The sequence below is a fragment of the Somniosus microcephalus genome, chromosome 10, assembly GCF_052327205.1.
Source record: "Somniosus microcephalus isolate GS21.2 chromosome 10, FLI_Smic_1.0, whole genome shotgun sequence".
Classification (NCBI taxonomy): Eukaryota; Metazoa; Chordata; class Chondrichthyes; order Squaliformes; family Somniosidae; genus Somniosus; species Somniosus microcephalus.
The window spans coordinates 231,733,063-231,753,709 of NC_140996.1; the positions used below are offsets into that span (position 1 = coordinate 231,733,063).

The 20,647-nt window shown below is 47.4% G+C and overlaps 1 protein-coding gene across 1 annotated transcript in view; it reads right to left on the bottom strand.

Annotated features, from left to right (window-relative positions):
• pde2a (phosphodiesterase 2A) overlaps positions 1 to 20,647 on the bottom strand; it is a 429,910-nt gene that overhangs the window by 47,819 nt on the left and 361,444 nt on the right. Inside the window, exon 20 of the mRNA XM_085999752.1 lies at positions 13,834 to 13,956. Coding sequence (XP_085855878.1) covers positions 13,834 to 13,956 — 123 coding nt within the window. The remainder of the gene's footprint in view (positions 1 to 13,833; positions 13,957 to 20,647) is intronic.

Consider the following 20,647-nt stretch of genomic DNA (forward strand, 5'->3'; position numbering starts at 1 on the left):
TGTTCCTCGAGCTTACACTGAGCTTCATTGGAACAGTGCAAGAGGCCGAGGACAGAGCGGTCAGAGTGGGAGTGGAGCGGAGAATTAAAGTGACAGGCGACCGGAAGCTCAGGGTCACCCTTACGGACTGAACGGAGGTGTTCCGCAAAGCGGTCACCCAATCTGCGTTTGGTCTTCCCAATGTAGAGGAGACCGCATCGTGAGCAGCGAACTTAAAACCTGTTGACGTAAGAAAACTACTAGGCACTTGGCCTAAGCGCTAAACAAAGCTTTAATCAACTGTTTTACAACATGGAGGTCTAGTTGTGTCCTTCACTAGTTCCTGTTAAGAATGTCCTGCCCAAGCTGGGCCCGTGCCCGAGTATTTATACTCTCCCTGGACAGTGCCACCCGCAGGCCGCTCAGTATTATTTCATAAGTCTTTCTTTTATGAATGACTGATTCATGTCACCTGTTACATCCCTAACTTTTTCCAAGTTCTGACGAAGGGTCCCAGACCTGAAACGTTAACTCTGTTTCTCTCTCCACCGACGTTGCCTGGCCTGCTGAGTGTTTCCAGCATTTTCTGCTGTTATTTCAGATTTCCAGCATCCGCAGTATTTTGCTATTGTATAGTCATGTAGTATCCTGGGAGAGGCAAAACAGGGAAGGGTTGCTGTACACATGAGGGATAAGGTGGGGCGGAGGGGGTGGGAGGGGGTTTCAGGACGGGAAGAGGTAATTAGAGTGGGAGGAGGCTCCTGCGGAGTACAGACACCGGTTAAGGCCAAACGGCCTGTTTCTGCGCTGTAAATTCGATGTACACCCAATGACAGAATGTCCTCCCACGGTTAAGCGGGAGACTCGCGACCCGAAGTTGTGCAGTGCCCTGGCCAGGCTGCTCACTGAGTCCTCTGTGCTCAGTTCTGGTCCCCAAGGCTGGGAGCAACACAGGGAAAGGCAGAGAGGGGACACCATAGTCAGAGGGTCTGAGCTATCAGAAAGAGTTAGACCGGCTCAGGCTCTTTACCCTTGATATATTTTGTGTCGTATTTGACCCTGAAATGAACTTCTGACCACATATCCACTCCATCACTACGACCGCCTACTTCCACCTCCGTAACATCGCCCGTCTCCGCCCTTGCCTCAGCTCATCCGCTGCTGAAACCCTCATCCATGCCTTTGTTACCTCTAGACTTGACTATTCCAACGCACTCCTGGCTGGCCTCCCACATTCTACCCTACGTAAACTTGAGGTCATCCAAAACTCTGCTGCCCGTGTCCTAACTCGCACAAAGTCCCGTTCACCCATCACCCCCTGTGCTCGCTGACCTACACAGGCTCCCGGTCCGGCAACGCCCCAAATTTAAAATTCTCATCTTTGTTTTCAAAGCCCTCCATGGCCTCACCATTCAGCCCCTCAAGCCTGTTCCGCCATTCAATGAGATCATGGCTGATCGGCGACCTAACTCCATATACCTGCCTTTGACTCATATCCCTTAATAGCCTTTGGTTAACAAAAATCTATTTTAAAATGGAGCACCCGGCTGCTTTGTCTGGTCAATGCGGAACTGAGGCACACAGACACAGAGCAGGGAGATCCCAGGTCCCGCCCGGGGGAAGGTGGGGTTTGTGCTGTTCACTGATCGCAGCTGGGGACTGCAGTGGGGCACCACAATCACCCTCAGTGCCTTGAGGCTACGGAGGGGCAAAAACCAACTGGGAAACGTGACTGGGCGTTGGGTGAGGACAGGACCTCGCTGGGTGTGATGCCTCCCCTTGTGCGATAGCTTGCCCACGCTCACCAATTAATTGCAAAACGTGGAGTGGATTATTGCAAAACATGGAGTGGATCAATTAAAAACATGGCGTGGATCAATTACAAACATGGAGTGGATTATTGGAAAACATGGAGTGGATCAATCGCAAAACATGGAGTGGATCAATTGCAGAACATGGAGTGGAGCAATTACAAAATGTGGAATGAATCTTTTACCAAACATGCAATAGATTAATTGCAAAACATGGAGTAGATCTATTGAAGAACATGGAGTTGATCTTTTGCAGAACATGCAGATCTATTGCAAAACATGGAGTGGCCTATTGGAAGGCATGCAGTAGATTAATTGCAAACATGGAATGGATTTCTCCCACATCGTCCTGGCCAACCTCCTCTCCTTCCTGCTCCATAAGCTTCAACTCATTTACCTGTACTCTGTCCCACACTAAGTCTCACCTGCCCAATCATCTCTGTGTTAGCTGATCCACGTTGGCTCCCTGGCCTCCAATAAACTGAATTTAAATTCCTTGTCTTAGTCTTAAAATCCCTCCACGGTCTCACCCCCTCCCTGCATCTTTAGCCTCCCCCTCCTGCACCTTTCACACCTCTGATTCTTAAGAGCTCTCTGTTGTAGGATCCGTTCCTCCCAACGGTAAAAATTGGACTATGTAATATAAAAACCCAGAACTGCAGAGCCCGCAAAAAGGGCTCGGCAATAACGGGTTAATTCAAACATTGCAGCCGAAACTATGACTGGATCACAGACAATCTAAAATACGAATGCTTCTGAACAAGAACATTTGCTTATTCATTTACCTTAAGGGGTTACATTGTGCACCTTAGACCATGGCCCCCCGAATAACTAGTTTCAGTGCAGGCCTAGGCAATGGGCCGGGCCTCGAACCTTCTGAATACGAATGCTAACAGAAACCAACAACCTCGCACATGCAGTCACTTTGGGAAGGTTGCATTGTCAGAAGGATATCTCAAATCAATGGACAATTCACACATTTTGAAACAAATCGTACACTCAGAATGGGGCCAGGAAATACTGCAAGTTGGTTTTGGTTTAAAGTACAATCACTTCGAAGACAGTGCGTGGGGGAAACCGACGGTAGAACAGCGAACAGAGAGATTCGGGCCGACAATCAACTCCAAGAGACAGCTGATCAGGAGTGGTGATTGTATGTTTCAGCCAAATCATAGAGGGGGCTTTTATGATTGAGTCTGAATAAGTTTGTGAGTTTCAGTCAAGTCACAATAAGGGTTTTGTGATTGAGTCTGGGTAACTTTATATGTAACAGTCGAATCACGGACGGGTTTAACTGTGTCATATGTGTCGATACAAATGACCCTTGCATAGGGGTTTGTATTTTGGGGTTGTTAGCCTGATATAAATCGTAGGGATTTATACTGGGGAGGTAATTGTGTGCATGTGTTCAATAAACGAGCGAATCAAAGGTTGAGCCAAAACCCTGGGCCGTGTGTATTTTGTTCTTATAAATCCTGACGTCCAAGAACTGTGTGTAACGGGGGCCAGTATCGGAGAAAACCCCTTACACTGTTCATTAATCCCGCCCCCTCGTGTCAAACCATTGTCAAAACTTCCCTAAACCCCTCTGCCTCTCACCACCTTTAAAAGACTTCTTAAAATGTATCTCTAAAACCAAGCTTCTCCTATCTCTGCCACCATGGCTCGAAGCCCATCCATTTGTTTTTTTTTAGGAAGGATGTGAAGGCCTTAGAGAGGGTGCGGAGGGGATTTACTAGAATGGTTCCAGGGATGAGGGACTTCAGTTACGTGGATAGACTGGAGAAGCTGGGGTTGTTCTCAGTGCAGAGCAGGCTAAGAGGAGATTTGATAGAGGTGTTTAAAATCATGAATGGTTTAGATGGAGTAAATAAGGAGAAACTGTTTCCAAGGGCTGAAGGGTCGATAACCAGAGGCCACAGATTTAAGGTGATTGGCAAATGAACCAGAGGCAACAGGAGGAAAAACTTTTTACACAAGTGGTTAGGATTTGGAATGCGCTGCCTGATAGGGCGGTGGAAACAGATTCAATAGTAGCCTTCAAAAGGGAATTGGATAAATACTCAAAGGAGAAAAATTGGAGGGATATGGGGAACGAGCGGGGGAGTGGGACTGACTGGATTGCTCTTCGAAAGAGCCGGCGCAGACTCGATGGGCCGAATGGCCTCCTTCTGTGCTGTACTATTAGAATCATAGAACGGTTACAGCACGGAAGAAGGCCATTCGGGCCGTTGAGCCCGCGCTGGCTCTCTGCAAGAGCACTTCAGCTAGTCCCACTCCCCGCCCTTTCCCCGTAGCCCTGCACATTTCTTTCCTTCAGCTACTTATCCAATTCCCTTTTGAAAGCCGTGATTGAGTCTGCCTCCACCGCCCTTTCAGGCAGCGCATTCCAGATCCTAACCACTCGCTGAGTAAAAAAGTTTTTCCTCATGTCGCCTTTGGTTCTTTTGCCAATCACCTTAAATCTGTGTCCTCTGGTTCTCGACCCTTCCACCAATGGGAACAGTTTCCCTCTATCTACTCTGTCCAGACCCCTCATGATTTTGAACACCTCTATCAAATCTCCTCTCAACCTTCTCTGCTCTAAGGAGAACAATCCCAGCTTCTCCAGTCTATCCACGTAACTGAAGTCCCTCATCCCTGGAACCATTCTTATAAATCTTTTCTGCACCCTCTCTAAGGCCTTCACATCCTTCCTAAAGTGCGGTGCCCAGAATTGGACACAGTACTCCAGTTCAGGCCGAACCAGTGTTTTATAAAGGTTCATCATAACTTCCACACTTTTGTACTCTGTGCCTCTATTTATGAAGCCCAGGATCCCGTAAGCCTTTTTAACCACTTTCTCAACCTGCCCTGCCACCTTCAACGATTTATACCCCCAGGTCTCTTTGTTCATGCACCTGCTTTAGGATTGTAACCTTCAGTTTATATTTCTTCTCTTCATTCTTTTGACCAAAATGTATCACTTCGCACTTTTCTGTGTTAAATTTCATCTGCCACGTGTCTGCCCATTTCACCAGCCTGTCTGTGTCCTCTTGAAGTCTATCACTCTCCTCCTCACTGTTCACTACACTTCCAAGTTTTGTGTCATCTGCAGATTTTAAATTGTGCCCTGTACACCCATGTTCAAATCATTAATATCGATCAAGAAAAGCAGTGGTCCTAGTATCGACCGTTGGGGAACACCACTGTATACCTTCCTCCAGTCCAAAAAACAACCGTTCACCACTACTCTCTGTCTCCTGTCACTTAGCCAATTCCGTATCCATGCTGCCACTGTCCCTTTTATTCCATGGGCTTCAACTTTGCTGGCAAGCCTATTATGTGGCACTTTATAAAACGCCTTTTGGAAATCCATGTTCACCACGTCAACCGCATTGCCCTCATGAACCTTTTCTGTTACCTCATCAAAGAACTCAATCAAGTTAGTTAAACACGATTTGCCTTTAACAAATCTGTGCTGGCTTTCCTTAATTAATCCACACTTGTCCAAGTGATTATTAATTTTGTCCCTGATTACTGTTTGTAAAAGCTTCCCCACTACCGAGGTCAAACTGACTGGCCTGTAGTTGCTGGGTTTATCTTTACACCCTTTTTTGAACAAGGGTATAACATTTGCAATTCTCCAGTCCTCTGGCACCACCCCCGTATCTAAGGAGGATTGGAATATTATGGCCAGTACCTCCGCGATTTCCCCCCTCAATTCCCTCAGCATCCTAGGATGCATCCCATCCGCTCCTGGTGACTTATCTACTTTAAGTACAGCCAGCCTTTCTAATACCTCCTCTTTATCAATTTTTATCCTATCAAGTGTCTCCACTACCTTCTCTTTCTCTATGTCTATGGCAGCATTCTCTTCCTTGGTGAAGACAGATGCAAAGTACTCGTTTATTCTATGATCCTGTGACCTCCCAATTCTAAGAACATAAGAAATAGGAGCTGGAGTCGGCCTTCCGGCCCCTCGAGCCTGCTCCGCCATTCAATGAGATCATGGCCGATCTTCTACCACAACTCCACCTTCCCGCCCGATCTCCATATCTCTTGATTCCCTCTAACCGCCCTTCCTCCCCTCCATGGCCCCACGCACCCGCCATTGGTCGCCCAACGAGCAGGCCCGCACCACTCACCGCCGTCCCACGCCCCAAGGGAAAGCGAGCGAGACTCTTCATTACCCAATTGGCCAACCAATGTTCCCGTTCAGCTGCGCAGCAGTCTGGAGGTCCTGCCCAGGCTGCTCATCGGCTTTACAATTGAAAAAAACACGCATGCGCGGAAAATTGAATGGGCCGCGCACCCGAAAAAAATTTGCGGGAACATTGGCGTCAACCGTCCTTCTTTCTCGTCTCCATTTTCTTCCAATGCCCCTATGATTTTTCTCACGGGTATTACTCGCAACAGTGTCCAGGAGACTAATCTTTAATTCCAGGATAGTCTGGGATAATCCTGGAAGGTTGGAAACACCAATATGAGCGTGAGTTGGTGCTGTGGGTCCACGGCAAGGGCAGTAAATTGATCTTTTACAAAACCTGGAGTGGATCTTTACAAAACGAGGAACAGGCCTGGGGCAAATCATAGAAAGTTACAGCACGGAAGGAGGCCATTTCGGCCCATCATGTCCGCACCGGCCAATAAAGAGCCATCCAGCCTAATCCCACTTCCCAGCTCTTGGTCCTGTAGGTTACCACACGCCAAGTGCACATCCAAGTTGAGAGAGAGTGTGGTAAGTGGGAGAAAAGTCATTTAAGTGTATTTTGTGAATTTTAGTGTGTTAAAAAGTTAATTATTTGAAGTGAGTTTAATTTTTTAAGTGTAAATTAAACTGCTGGGGAGTTTAAACCGGAAGTAGAATCCGGGTATAAAAGGGGCAGGACTAGTGCTGCTGCACAGAGTGCGGTGCATTGAGTGTAAGCAGAGTTTGGTAAGTGGGAGAGTTCGGGCAAGTGGGAGGTGAGGGGGTGTTTTTGCTGTTTTGTTCCCCACTCCCAGGCTTAGACAGCACTGCGGAAGTGGAGCAGCGAGACGAGTCAACCAAACAGGCCCCACAGACAGTATTCAAAGAGGAGGTTGGTGATCAGCTGGTTGGTAGGTTTTCTTCCTTCTCTTTTATACCTTTAAGTTGGTAAGTCCTATTGAATGGTGGTGTGATATCCGGGCAGGGTCTTCATAACTAATAATAAGAAATTTAATTAATTATATAGAATGGAGCAGGTGATGTGTTACTGTTGCGAGATGTGGGAGCCAGTGGACCCCATTGAGGCTCACGGTGATTACATCTGTGACAAGTGTTTGCTGCTAGAGGAACTCCGGCTCCATATTGAGGTGCTTGAGACCGAGCTTCAGACACTGCGACACATCAGGGAGGGGGAGAAGTTCCTGGACTCTATGTTTCAGGAGGTAGTCACACCTATGAAATTAATTCATTCAGATGTAGTCCGTGGTCAGGGACAGGACGGTGTGACTATGAGTGAGGCAGGTACAGGGATCCAGGAGGTCGTGTTGAAGGAGCCGCAGCCCTTGCTCTTATCGAACAGTTTCGAGATTCTTTCTCCCTGTGAGGGCGGGAGCGGGGACTGCAGGGAGGATGAGCAACCTGGCCACAGCACTGTGGAACAGGGGGCCATTCAAGTGGGGGGAGTAAAAAGAAATGTTGTAGTGATAGGGGATAGTATCATTAGGGGGATAGATAGGGTTCTCTGCAGTCGAGAGCGGGAGTCCCGAAGGCTGTGTTGTCTGCCCGGTGCCAGGGTTAAGGACATCTCCTCTGGGCTGGAAAGAAACTTGGAGCAGGAGGGGGAGGATCCAGTTGCCGTGGTCCATGTTGGTACAAACGACGTAGATAGGACAAGGAAGAAGGTTCTGTTAAAGGAGTATGAACAGCTAGGGGTCAAATTAAAAAACAGAACCTCAAGGGTAATAATCTCTGGATTATTACCTGAGCCACGAGCGAATTTGGCTAGGATAAATAAAATTAGAGAGTTAAATGCGTGGCTCCAAGACTGGTGTGGGAAAAATGGGTTTTGCTTCTTGGGACACTGGTACCAGTACTGGGACAAGAGGGAGCTGTTCCGTTGGGACGGACTTCACTTGGCCAGTGCTGGGACTAGAATCCTGGCGAATCATATAACTAGGGCTGTAGAGAGGGCTTTAAACTAATTAGTGGGGGGGAGGTTTCTAGAGAGCAAATAATAAAAATGACTACAGAGAAGGTCATAGACTTAGGTAGCAGTGGGGGAATTAAAAAACAGAGCATGTCAGGAAGGGACAGAAGGTATGGAGTAAAAGGTAAAGTAGTAAAAGGGGAAAAAGCAGGAACTAAGTGTCACAAAACATATTTGAAAGTTCTTCATCTGAATGCACGTAGCATTCGTAACAAAATGGACGAGTTAACGGCAAAAATAACTACATATGGGTATGATCTTGTGGCCATTACAGAAACATGGCTGCAGGGTGGCCATGACTGGGAATTAAATATACCAGGTTATTTAACAATCAGGAAGGACAGGCAGGAAGGAAGGGGAGGTGGGGTGGCTATGTTAATAAAGGAAGGAATCACTGTAATACAGAGAAATGATATTGGGTCAAAGGATCAGGATAGTGAAACAGTTTGGGTGGAGATACGGAATAATAAGGGGAAAAAAACACTAGTGGGCGTAGTCTATAGGCCTCCGAACAGTTGCAACTCTGTTGGACGGAGTATTAATCAGGAAGTAGTTGAGGCTTGTAATAAGGGAACAGCTATAATTATGGGGGATTTTAACTATCATATTAACTGGACAAATCAAATTGGGCAGGGCTGCCTTGAGGATGAGTTCATTGAGTGTATTAGGGATGGGTTTCTTGAGCAGTATGTAACTGAACCGACCAGGGGGCAAGCAACCTTAGATTTGGTCCTGTGTAATGAGACAGGATTAATTAAAAATGTCCTAGTAAAGGATCCCCTTGGAATGAGTGACCATAACATGGTTGAATTCCATATTCAATTAGAGGGTGAGAAGATTGGATCTCAAACAAGCATGCTGAGCTTGAATAAAGGAGACTATGAAGGTATGAGAGCGGAATTGATTAGAGTGGACTGGGAAAATAGATTAAAGGGTAAGATGGTACATGATCAGTGGTGTACATTTAAGGAGTTATTTTACAACTTCCAAAAAAAATATATTCCACTGAGGAAAAAAGGATGTAAAAGAAAAAATAGCCATCCGTGGCAAAGTAAAGTAATTAAGGATAGTATCCGACTAAAAACAAGGGCATATAAGGTAGCCAAATCTAGTGGGAGGATAGAAGACTGGGAAGTCTTTAAAAGACAGCAAAAAATAACTAAAAGATTGATTAAGAAAGGGAAGATAGATTATGAAAGTAAATTAGCAAAAAATATAAAAACAGATAGCAAAAGTTTCTATAGTTATATAAAAAGAAAAAGGGTGGCTAAAGTAAATGTTGGTCCCTTAGAGGATGAGACCGGGAAATTAATGGTGGGAAACATGGAGATGGCAAAAACGCTGAACAATTATTTTGTATCAGTCTTTACGGTAGAGGACACTAAGAATATCCCAACACTGGACAAACAGGGGGCTCTAGGGGGGAGGAGCTAAATACGATTAAAATCACTAAGGAAGTGGTACTTGGTAAAATAATGGGACTCAAGGCGGATAAATCCCCTGGACCTGATGGCTTACATCCTAGGGTCTTGAGGGAAGTGGCGGTAGGGATTGTGGATGCATTGGTAATAATTTTCCAAAACTCCCTGGGCTCAGCAAAGGTCCCGGCAGATTGGAAAACTGCTAATGTAACACCCTTATTTAAAAAGGGTAGTAGGCAGAAGGCTGGAAACTATAGACCGGTTAGCCTAACATCTGTGGTTGGTAAAATTTTAGAGTCCATTATTAAGGAGACAGTAACGGGACATTTGGATAAACATAATTTAATAGGACAAAGTCAGCATGGTTTTATGAAGGGGAAGTCATGTTTGACAAATTTGCTTGAGTTCTTTGAGGAAGTAACATACAGGGTGGATAAAGGGGAACCAGTGGACGTAGTGTATTTAGACTTCCAAAAGGCATTTGACAAGGTGCCACACAAAAGATTATTGCTCAAGATAAAAAATCATGGGATTGGGAGTAATATTCTGGCATGGGTGGAGGATTGGCTATCTAACAGAAAGCAGAGAGTTGGGATAAATGGTTCGTTCTCAGACTGGCAATCAGTAACTAGTGGTGTTCCGCAGGGGTCAGTGCTGGGTCCCCAACTCTTTACAATCTATATTAATGATTTGGAGGAGGGGACCGAGTGTAACATATCAAAGTTTGCAGATGATACAAAGATGGGAAGGAAAGTAGTGAGTGAGGAGGACATAAAAAACCTGCAAAGGGACATAGACAGGCTAAGTAAGTGGGCAGAGATTTGGCAGATGGAATACAATACTGGAAAGTGTGAGGTTATGCACTTTGGCAGGAAAAATCATAGAGCAAGTTATTATCTTAATGCCAAGAAACTGGAAAGTACTGTAGTACAAAGGGATCTGGGGGTACTGGTGCACGAAACTCAAAAAGTTAGTATGCAGGTGCAGCAAGTGATCAAGAAGGCCAATGGAATGTTGGCTTTTATTGCTAGGGGGATAGAATATAAAAACAGGGAGGTATTGTTGCAGTTGTACAAGGTATTGGTGAGACCGCACCTGGAATACTGCATACAGTTTTGGTGTCCATACTTAAGAAAAGAGATACTTGCTCTCGAGTCAGTACAAAGAAGGTTCACTCGGCTAATCCCGGGGATGACGGGGTGGACATATGAGGAAAGGTTGAGTAGATTGGGACTCTACTCATTGGAGTTCAGAAGAATGAGAGGCGATCTTATTGAAACATATAAGATTGTGAAGGGGCTTGATCGGGTGGATGTGGTGAGGATGTTCCCAATGATGGGTGAAACTAGAACTAGGGGGCATAATCTTAGAATAAGGGGCTGCTCTTTCAAAACTGAGATGAGGAGAAACTTCTTCACTCAGAGGGTAGTAGGTCTGTGGAATTTGCTGCCCCAGAAAGCTGTGGAAGCTACATCATTAAATAAATTTAAAACAGAAATAGACAGTTTCTTAGAAGTAAAGGGAATTAGGGGTTACGGGGAGCGGGCAGGAAATTGGACACGAGTCTATGTTTGGAACGGTCATGGCCCTGTGTGTAACGGAGCGGGCCCAGGGGCCGTGTAGCCTGGTTCTGCTCCTACTTCTTGTGTTCTAATTATGTGTTAGATTTCAGGAGATGGTTCTATTCCTGTTCCTGGCTGGGGTGGAGATCACCTTTTACAGAAGGTAAGTACTGTAGAAAATATAGGGACAGTGATCTCCTGGACGAGTTTCGATCGCCTAGATGGGTCGGAGAGGAATTTCCCAGATTTTTTTTCTCCCAAATTGGCCATTGGGTTTTTTATCTGGTTTTTCGCCTCTCCCGGGAGATCACATGAGTTCGGGAGGGATGTAGAGTGATAGTAGATTTGAGGTTAGGATCAGATCAGCCATGATCTTATTGAATGGTGGAGCAGGCTCGAGGGGCCGATTGGCCTACTCCTGCTCCTATTTCTTATGTTCTTAAATGTGGTTAGGGTTTCTGCCTCTACCACCCTATCATGCAGTGAGTTCCAGACCCCCACCACCCTCTGGGTGAAGACATTTCCCCTCAAATCCCCTCTAAATCTTCCACCAATTACTTCAAATCTGTGCCCCCTGGTTTTTGACCCCTCTGCTAAGGGAAATATGTCCTATCTATCGACTTTATCTAGGCCCTTCATAATTTTATACACCTCAATAAGGTCTCCCCTCAGCCTCCTCTGTTCCAAGGATAACAAACCCAGCCTATCCAGTCTTTCCTCATAGCTAAGATTCTCTAGAAACATAGAAGATAGGAGCAGGAGTAGGCCATTCGGCCCCTCGAGCCTGCTCCGCCATTCAATGCGATCATGGCTGATCATCCAAATTCAGTACCCGGTCCCTGCTTTCTCCCCATACCCCTTGATCCCTTTAGTCTTAAGATATATATCCAACTCCTTCTTGAATATATTTAATGAATTGGCCTCTACTGCCTTCTGTGGTAGAGAATTCCACAGGTTCACCACTCTCTGGGTGAAGAAATTCCTCCTCATTTCTGTCCTAAATTGCCTACCCCTTATCCTTAGACTGTGACCCCTGGTTCTGGACTCCCCAACCATCGGGAACATCCTTCCTGCATCTAGTCTGTCCAGTCCTGTCAGAATTTTATAAGTTTCAATGAGATCCCCTATCATTCTTCTAAACTCTAGCGAGTACAAGCCCAATCGTCCCAATCTCTCCTCATATGTCATTCCTGCTATCCCAGGTATCAGCCTGGTGAATCTTCGCTGAACTCCTTCCATGGCAAGAACAGCCTTCTTCAGATAAGGCGACCAAAAGTGCACACAATACTCAAGATGTGGTCTCACCAAGGCCCTGTACAACTGCAGCAAGACATCCTTGTTCCTGTACTCAAACCCTCTCGCTATGAAGGCCAACATACCATTTGCCTTCTTAACCGCCTGCTGCACCTGCATGCTTACCTTCAGCGACTGGTGCACAAGGGCGCGCAGGTCTCGTTGCACTTCCCCTACTCCCAATCTATTGCCATTCAGATAATAATCTGCCTTCCTGTTTTTGCCACCAAAGTGGATAACCTCACATTTATCCACGTTATATTGCATCTGCCATGCTTCTGCCCGATCACCCAACCTGTCCAAATCATCCTGAAGTTTCTCGGCATCCTCCTCACAGCACACTCGCCCACCCAGCTTTGTGTCGTCTGCAAATTTGGGGATATTACATCTAGTTCCCTTTTCTAGATCATTAATATATATTGTGAATAGCTGGGGTCCAAGGACCGATCCCTGCAGTACCCCACTAGTCACAGCCTGCTACTTGGAAAAAGACCCGTTTATTCCAAGTCTTTGCTTTCTGTCTGCCAACCAGTTCTCTATCCAAGTCAATACCTTGCCCCCAATCCCATGCAAGAAAAAGCGATGGATCTCTCGCTAACTCATGCAACCAACGCTCCTTATCACCAGGGCGAAACGGATCGATTACAAGGCATGGAATAAATCAGTCACACGGCTTCAGAAGACACAGAAAACATGCAGCGGATTTAGCGACAGACACTTCTACTGCCCAAACTGGATTTACACAGGATATACAGCACAGAAACAGGCCATTCAGCCCAAACAGGCCATGCCGGTGTTTATGCTCCACTCGAGCCTCCTCCCATCCTTCCTGATCTAACCCCATCAACAAGCCTTTCCACCATCTGCAAGGCACAAGTCAGGAGTGTGATGGAATACTCTCCACTTGCCTGGATGAGTGCAGCTCCAACAACACTCAAGAAGCTCAACACCATCCAGGACAAAGCAGCCCGCTTGATCGGCACCTCATCCACCACCTTAAACATTCACTCCCTCCACCACCGGCGCACCGTGGCTGCAGTGTGTACCATCTACAAGATGCACTGCAGCAACTCGCCAAGGCTTCTTCGGCAGCACCTTCCAAACCCGCGACCTCCACCACCTAGAAGGACAAGGGCAGCAGGCGCATGGGAACACCACCACCTCCAAGTTCCCCTCCAAGTTACACACCATCCTGACTTGGAAATATATCAGCCGTTCCTTCATCGTCGCTGGGTCAAAATCCTGGAACTCCCTCCCTAACAGCACTGTGGGAGTACCTTCACCACACGGACTGCAGCGGTTCAAGAAGGCAGCTCACCACCACCTTCTCAAGGGCAACTAAGGATGGGCAATAGATGCCGGCCTTGCCAGTGACACCCACATCCCATAAACGAATAAAAAAAATAACCCTCTATTTCCTTCTCCCTCATGTGCTTATCTAGCTTCTCCATGAATGCATCTATACCATTCACCTCAACCACTCCCTGTGGTAGCGAATTCCACATTCTCACCACTCTGTGTAAAGAACAAACCATTTTTGCAGAGTACTGGGCATGGAAATGGTGTAGGCTCTGAGGAAGAGGGATCGGGCCTTCAACGGTAGACGTACCATGGTCGTGTTGTCTTCGTAGAGAGAGCGTGGCGTGAAGGAGAATTTGGAAAATTCGGGATGAATCTCATCAACTGGCTGTATTCCATACTTCAACAGTTTCATCACCTCGTCATTCGTTACCTGTGTTGAACACAAGAGCCGTTGGTAACAGGAAAACCCATTAGGCCCAACAAAACGATCCCTTTTTGGAGTCCACTTACCTAGCCGACTAACCATGTCCCTTAATCCCTTCTATCTCCAAGAACAATCCATCCTGGCCGGCTTCCCATCTTCCACCCTCCATAAACTTCAGCTCATCCGAAACTCTGCTGCTCCGTGTCCTAACTCACACCCAGTCCCGTTCACCCATCACCCCCTGTGCTCACTGCCCCGTGTCCTAACTCACACCCAGTCCCGTTCACCCATCACCCCCTGTGCTCACTGCCCCGTGTCCTAACTCACACCCAGTCCCGTTCACCCATCACCCCCTGTGCTCACTGCCCCGTGTCCTAACTCACACCCAGTCCCGTTCACCCATCACCCCCTGTGCTCACTGCCCCGTGTCCTAACTCACACCCAGTCCCGTTCACCCATCACCCCCTGTGCTCACTGCTGTGGTGTATGTGCCTTTTATGGTGTATGTGCCTTTAAGAGCCCCAGGTGTGCGTAATGCCGGTAATTACCACTTGGGCTATATAAGCCTGTGTATTGTGTATATCCTTTAGAAACCCCCCCCAGCCTTGCTTAGTAAATACCTATGAACCAACTCCTGTCTTCAGTGTCTTTATCTACACACGGACACTACAGTGGCGACGAGGTGGAAACGGACTTACCTGCAATTCGGCAGCACCTCAAGGACATCGATTCCTCCAGCGTCCAGAAGACTCAAGGAAGTAAGAGAAACTGTGGTTTCACCAGCTGGCCAAGCTGGTGACAGGTACTGCGCTAATCCTTCCTGGGCGTCAGGCTGGAGCTCCAGCGGCGGGCTCTACAGCTGAGACAGGCAGCGAAATCGGAGGCAAGCAATAACGGACTGGGAGGGTGCACTCGAGAGACGGCCGGCGCGGCAAGCAGGTCAGCGTTTGGACCTCCGTCGGGAACGAGTCTCCAACAGTGAATAAACGGAAACCACAGTAAAACAGCGTTGTTATCGGTAGCAGCGGCGGGAAAGCGCGGGAAGTGCCATATCGTTGCTACAGAGAAAAAAAAAGCGCGGGAAGCGCCATATCTTTTCTGAAATGCCGAAATCTGGTAATATTGAGGCTTTTGATGGCGAAATAGAAGATTGGACCACATACGTGGAAAGAGTAGAGGTTTATTGCACTGCAAATGGAATAACAGATGAAAAAAAAGCTTCAGTACTTCTGAACTTAATGGGCGCGAAGACATACGGGCTGTTACGAAATTTAATCACTCCAGCCAAACCAAAGGACAAGACTTTTAAAGAAATTGTTGATACCCTGCAGGAGCATTTAAACCCAACACCGCTGCTGATAGCGGAACGATTCAAGTTCTTCAAGAGAAATCAACACAAGAATGAAAGTAACGCTGATTACCTAACCGAATTAAGAAAGCTATCAAAGTACTGCCAATTCGGAGCAGGACTATCGGATTATCTTCGAGACAAATTTGTTTGCGGTCTCTTAAGTGAAGGAACACAAAAAAGACTGCTTTCTGAAAAAGATTTAACATTGGACAAAGCTTTCAGTATGGCTGTATCATACGAAGCAGCAGCAAAAGGAGCTGCAGAGATACAACAAAAGACACAGGACTTCGGCACCCATAAAATGACACAGGAGTTCGGAAGATGTTATCGCTGCGGCAGATCCACCCATAACCAGAGGGACTGCTGGTTCAAGGGCAAAGCATGCAGGCAATGTGGTAAGATTGGACACATTGCACGGGTATGCCAATCTGGACAAAATAAATCCACTGACAGAAAACAAAAAATCAATAAAGAAAAGTACAGGAAGGTACAAATGATGACGGACAATAGCTCCGAAGACCAGAATAGCGATAGCGACTCTGGAAACAAGAGACTAAGCTGTCTCAAATTACATAATGTACTTGCCAAAGAGGATTACCAAACCATTTGGGTTACCCTCACAATAGCAGGGTCCCCAGTTAAAATGGAGCTAGATACAGGATCAGCTCTAACCGTAATAAATCGACGAGATTACGAGAGGCTATTTTCGCATATACCTCTAAAAGACACATCCATTATCTTAAAAACATATACGGGGCAGAAAGTCTACCCCAAAGGAAAAATAAGGGTGCCTGTGGTATACAACGGCAAAGAAATACAAAAGTTGTATTTATACATTCTACAAGATGGTGGTCCACCGTTGTTGGGACGTGAATGGATAAGGAAGATACGTTTAGACTGGCACTCCATTCAGGCACTGACGGTGACCAGTAAGGAAAAAAACAATGATGACATCATACCTGAACGATTAAAAGACATCTTGGCCAACGCCAAAGAAGTGTTTCAAGAGAAACTAGGAACCTTGAAAGGCATCACCGCCTCAATAAAAGTGGAAGATACAGCAATTCCAAATTTTTTTAAGGCAAGACCGGTGCCATACGCAATACGTCCGGCAGTCGAGGCAGAGCTGAAGAATTTGGAAAAGGCAGGCGTATTATCTAAAATAGATTGGAGCGAATGGGCAACACCCATCGTTCCAGTCATGAAAAAAACATTGAAAAATAACTCTGAGGAACAGAAAAAAATTCGCATCTGTGGGGACTTTAAGGTGACTGTAAACCCGGTCCTTCACACGGTACAGTATCCTCTTCCGAGGATAGAAGATATTTTCGCCTCACTATCCGGAGGGAAACGTTTCACAAAAATTGACTTGGCACAGGCATATCTACAGATGGAGGTTGAGGAGACCTCTAAAAAGTATCTCACAATAAACACACACAAAGGCCTGTACCAGTACAATCGACTGGTTTTTGGAATAGCATCAGCTCCAGCTATCTGGCAAAGAGCTATGGAGCAAGTCCTGCAAGGGATTCCGGGGACTCAATGCTACCTAGACGACATCCTTATAACAGGAGAAAACGACAACGAGCACCTTGCCAATTTGGAGCAGGTGCTCACTAGGCTGAAAGAACGGGGCCTATGAGCAAATCGCCCCAAGTGTGAATTTTTCCAAAATCAGATATCATATTGTGGCCACATAATTAATAAGGAAGGGTTGCATAAGTCACCTGAGAAAATTGAAGCAGTTATAAAAGCCCCAGCACCTGAAAATGTTTCACAATTAAGGTCATTCCTGGGATTAATAAATTACTATCATAAATTTTTACCGAACTTATCAACTATTCTACACCCTCTTAATGATCTTCTACAGACAGGAGTGATTTGGAAATGGAACGAAGACTGTAAACGTGCCTTCCATAAATGTAAAGACTTAATCACATCCGAGAAAATTTTGGCTCATTACAATCCATCACTACCAATCAGACTGGCGTGCGATGCATCCCCTTACGGCATAGGAGCGGTATTGTCCCATAGATTCCCTGATGGCTCGGAACGGCCGATAGCTTTTGCATCACGCTCATTGAACTCAGCTGAGCGTAACTATGCCCAGATAGACAGGGAAGCACTCAGCCTGGTATGGGGAGTGAAGAAATTCAACCATTACCTACACGGACAAAAATTTACCTTGCTGACTGACCATCAACCCCTCATCTCCATATTCAACCCTAAAAAAGGTGTCCCCATTATGACGGCACAAAGACTACAGAGGTGGTCCCTTTTTCTAGGGGCACACCAATACAACATTGAATACAAAGGGTCAAAACAGCATGGGAATGCTGACGGTTTATCACGCCTACCGTTGCCAACGATAGAAGAGGCACCTACAGTAGACCCAGTAGAGATATTCCACTCTACCATAGTGGAATGTCTACCGGTGACAAATTCTGCCATTGAAAGGGAGACAAGAAATGACCCTACTCTCTCACGGGTCTACGATTTAACAGTGAAGGGATGGCCAGCACATGGCGAACCACTGTTGCCAGCATTCTCGCAAAGAAGAGAACAGCTGTCAGTGTGCCGAGGAACCTTGATGTGTGGATCCAGAGTGGTGATTCCACCCAAACTCCAGGATAAAGTGCTAAAGGAGCTTCACGAGGGGCATCTGGGTGGAGTGAAAATGAAGAACCTAGCTAGGGCGTTTGTATGGTGGCCAGGTATCGATGGAGACATCGAAGACATGACCAAGAGCTGCCTAGGATGCCAGAAGGTCCAAAATGCTCCGCCACAGGCCCCTCTACATCCATGGGAGTGGCCCTCATCTCCCTGGCAAAGGGTGCACATCGACTTTGCTGGTCCATTTATGGACTCAATGTTCTTAATCGCAGTTGATGCACACTCCAAGTGGCCGGAGGTAATAAAGATGTCCTCCACCACCACGGAAAAAACCATCACAGTATTAAGGACCATATTTGCCAGGAATGGGCTGCCGGAGCAGATATGTTCTGATAATGGACCGCAATTTGTGTCCGAAGAATTCAGAAAGTTCTTAAAGAACAATGGGGTAAAGCACTACACGTCCGCCCCATACCATCCCGCCACCAATGGATTGGCTGAAAGGTTTGTCCAGACCTTCAAGAAGGCCATCAAGGCCATGGGTAATGAAGACATAAAACTTCAGCACAAGGTGGATAACTTCTTATTTGCATATAGGAATGCAACGCATATGGTTACTAACCAAACTCCCGCCATGATGTTCTACAATAGAAACCTAAGATGCCGGCTGGATTTGGTCAAGCCCAACATCCGAAGGGACGTGGAGAACCGGCAGTTTCAGGGCATGAATGAAAGGCCAACTAGGGCCTTCCAGATAGGCCAACCGGTTTTGGCCCGGGACTACCGTACCGAGAAATGGCAGCCTGGAACTATCTGCACACGATTGGGACCACTGATGTATACCGTGGACATCGGAGACAGCATAATAAGGCACCATGCTGACCAAATCATCAAGTCATCCGAAAAGGGACAACCTACACCACCACTCTATACATCTAACGATGAAGTAGAGATACCCATATCTACCTTCGATCCGGTGATACTGGAGCCCGATGAACCCGACACTGGCCTTCAAGCCGAATCAGCCTTGCCAGAAGAACCTACTACACCACCAGAAACTACTACACCCCCGAGGCATTATCCGGACCGAGTCAGGAAGCCTCCTGAGAGACTAACTTATAATTAATTAATACAGCAATGTATATTATTTTGCATATAACATGTAATTAATAATTACTTAAAATATGATGTACTAGTTAGCTAGAAGGGGAGGAATTGTGGTGTATGTGCCTTTTATGGTGTATGTGCCTTTAAGAGCCCCAGGTGTGCGTAATGCCGGTAATTACCACTTGGGCTATATAAGCCTGTGTATTGTGTATATCCTTTAGAAACCCCCCCCAGACTTGCTTAGTAAATACCTATGAACCAACTCCTGTCTTCAGTGTCTTTATCTACACACGGACACTACAACTGCCCCGTGTCCTAACTCGCACCCAGTCCCGTTCACCCATCACCCCCTGTGCTCACTGCCCCGTGTCCTAACTCGCACCCAGTCCCGTTCACCCATCACCCCCTGTGCTCACTGCCCCGTGTCCTAACTCGCACCAAGTCCCGTTCACCCATCACCCCCTGTGCTCACTGCCCCGTGTCCTAACTCGCACCAAGTCCCGTTCACCCATCACCCCCTGTGCTCACTGCCCCGTGTCCTAACTCACACCCAGTCCCGTTCACCCCTCACCCCCTGTGCTCACTGCCCCGTGTCCTAACTCGCACCAAGTCCCGTTCACCCATCACCCCCTGTGCTCACTGCCCCGTGTCCTAACTCACACCCAGTCCCGTTCACCCATCACCCCCTGTGCTCACTGCCCCGTGTCCTAACTCGCACCCAGTCCCGTTCACCCATCACCCCCTGTGCTCACTGCCCCGTGTCCTAACTCGCACCAAGTCCCGTTCACCCATCACCCCCTGTGCTCACTGCCCCGTGTCCTAACTCGCACCAAGTCCCGTTCACCCATCACCCCCTGTGCTCACTGCCCCGTGTCCTAACTCGCACCCAGTCCCGTTCACCCCTCACCCCCTGTGCTCACTGCCCCGTGTCCTAACTCGCACCAAGTCCCGTTCACCCATCACCCCCTGTGCTCACTGCCCCGTGTCCTAACTCACACCCAGTCCCGTTCACCCATCACCCCCTGTGCTCACTGCCCCGTGTCCTAACTCACACCCAGTCCCTTTCACCCATCACCCCTGTGCTCACTGCCCCGTGTCCTAACTCGCACCCAGTCCCGTTCACCCATCACCCCCTGTGCTCACTGCCCCGTGTCCTAACTCGCACCAAGTCCCGTTCACCCATCACCCCCTGGGCTCACTGCCCCGTGTCCTAACTTGCACCAAGTCCCGTTCACCCATCACCCCCTGTGCTCACTGCCCCGTGTCCTAACTCGCACCCAGTCCCGTTCACCCATCACCCCCTGTGCTCACTGCCCCGTGTCCTAACTCACACCCAGTCCCGTTCACCCATCACCCCCTGTGCTCACTGCCCCGTGTCCTAACTCACACCAAGTCCCGTTCACCCATCACCCCCTGGGCTCGCTGACCTACATTGGCTCTCGGTTTTGCAATGGCTCGAATTTTAAAATTCTCATCCTCGTGTTCAAATCCCTCCACGGCCTCGCTACCCTCCCTATCTCTGTAAACTCCTCCAGCCCCACAACCCTCCCAGATCTCTGCGCTCCTCCAATTATGGCCACTTAAGCATCCCCGACATCTTTTGCTGCACTGTCAAGAGGGACAGCC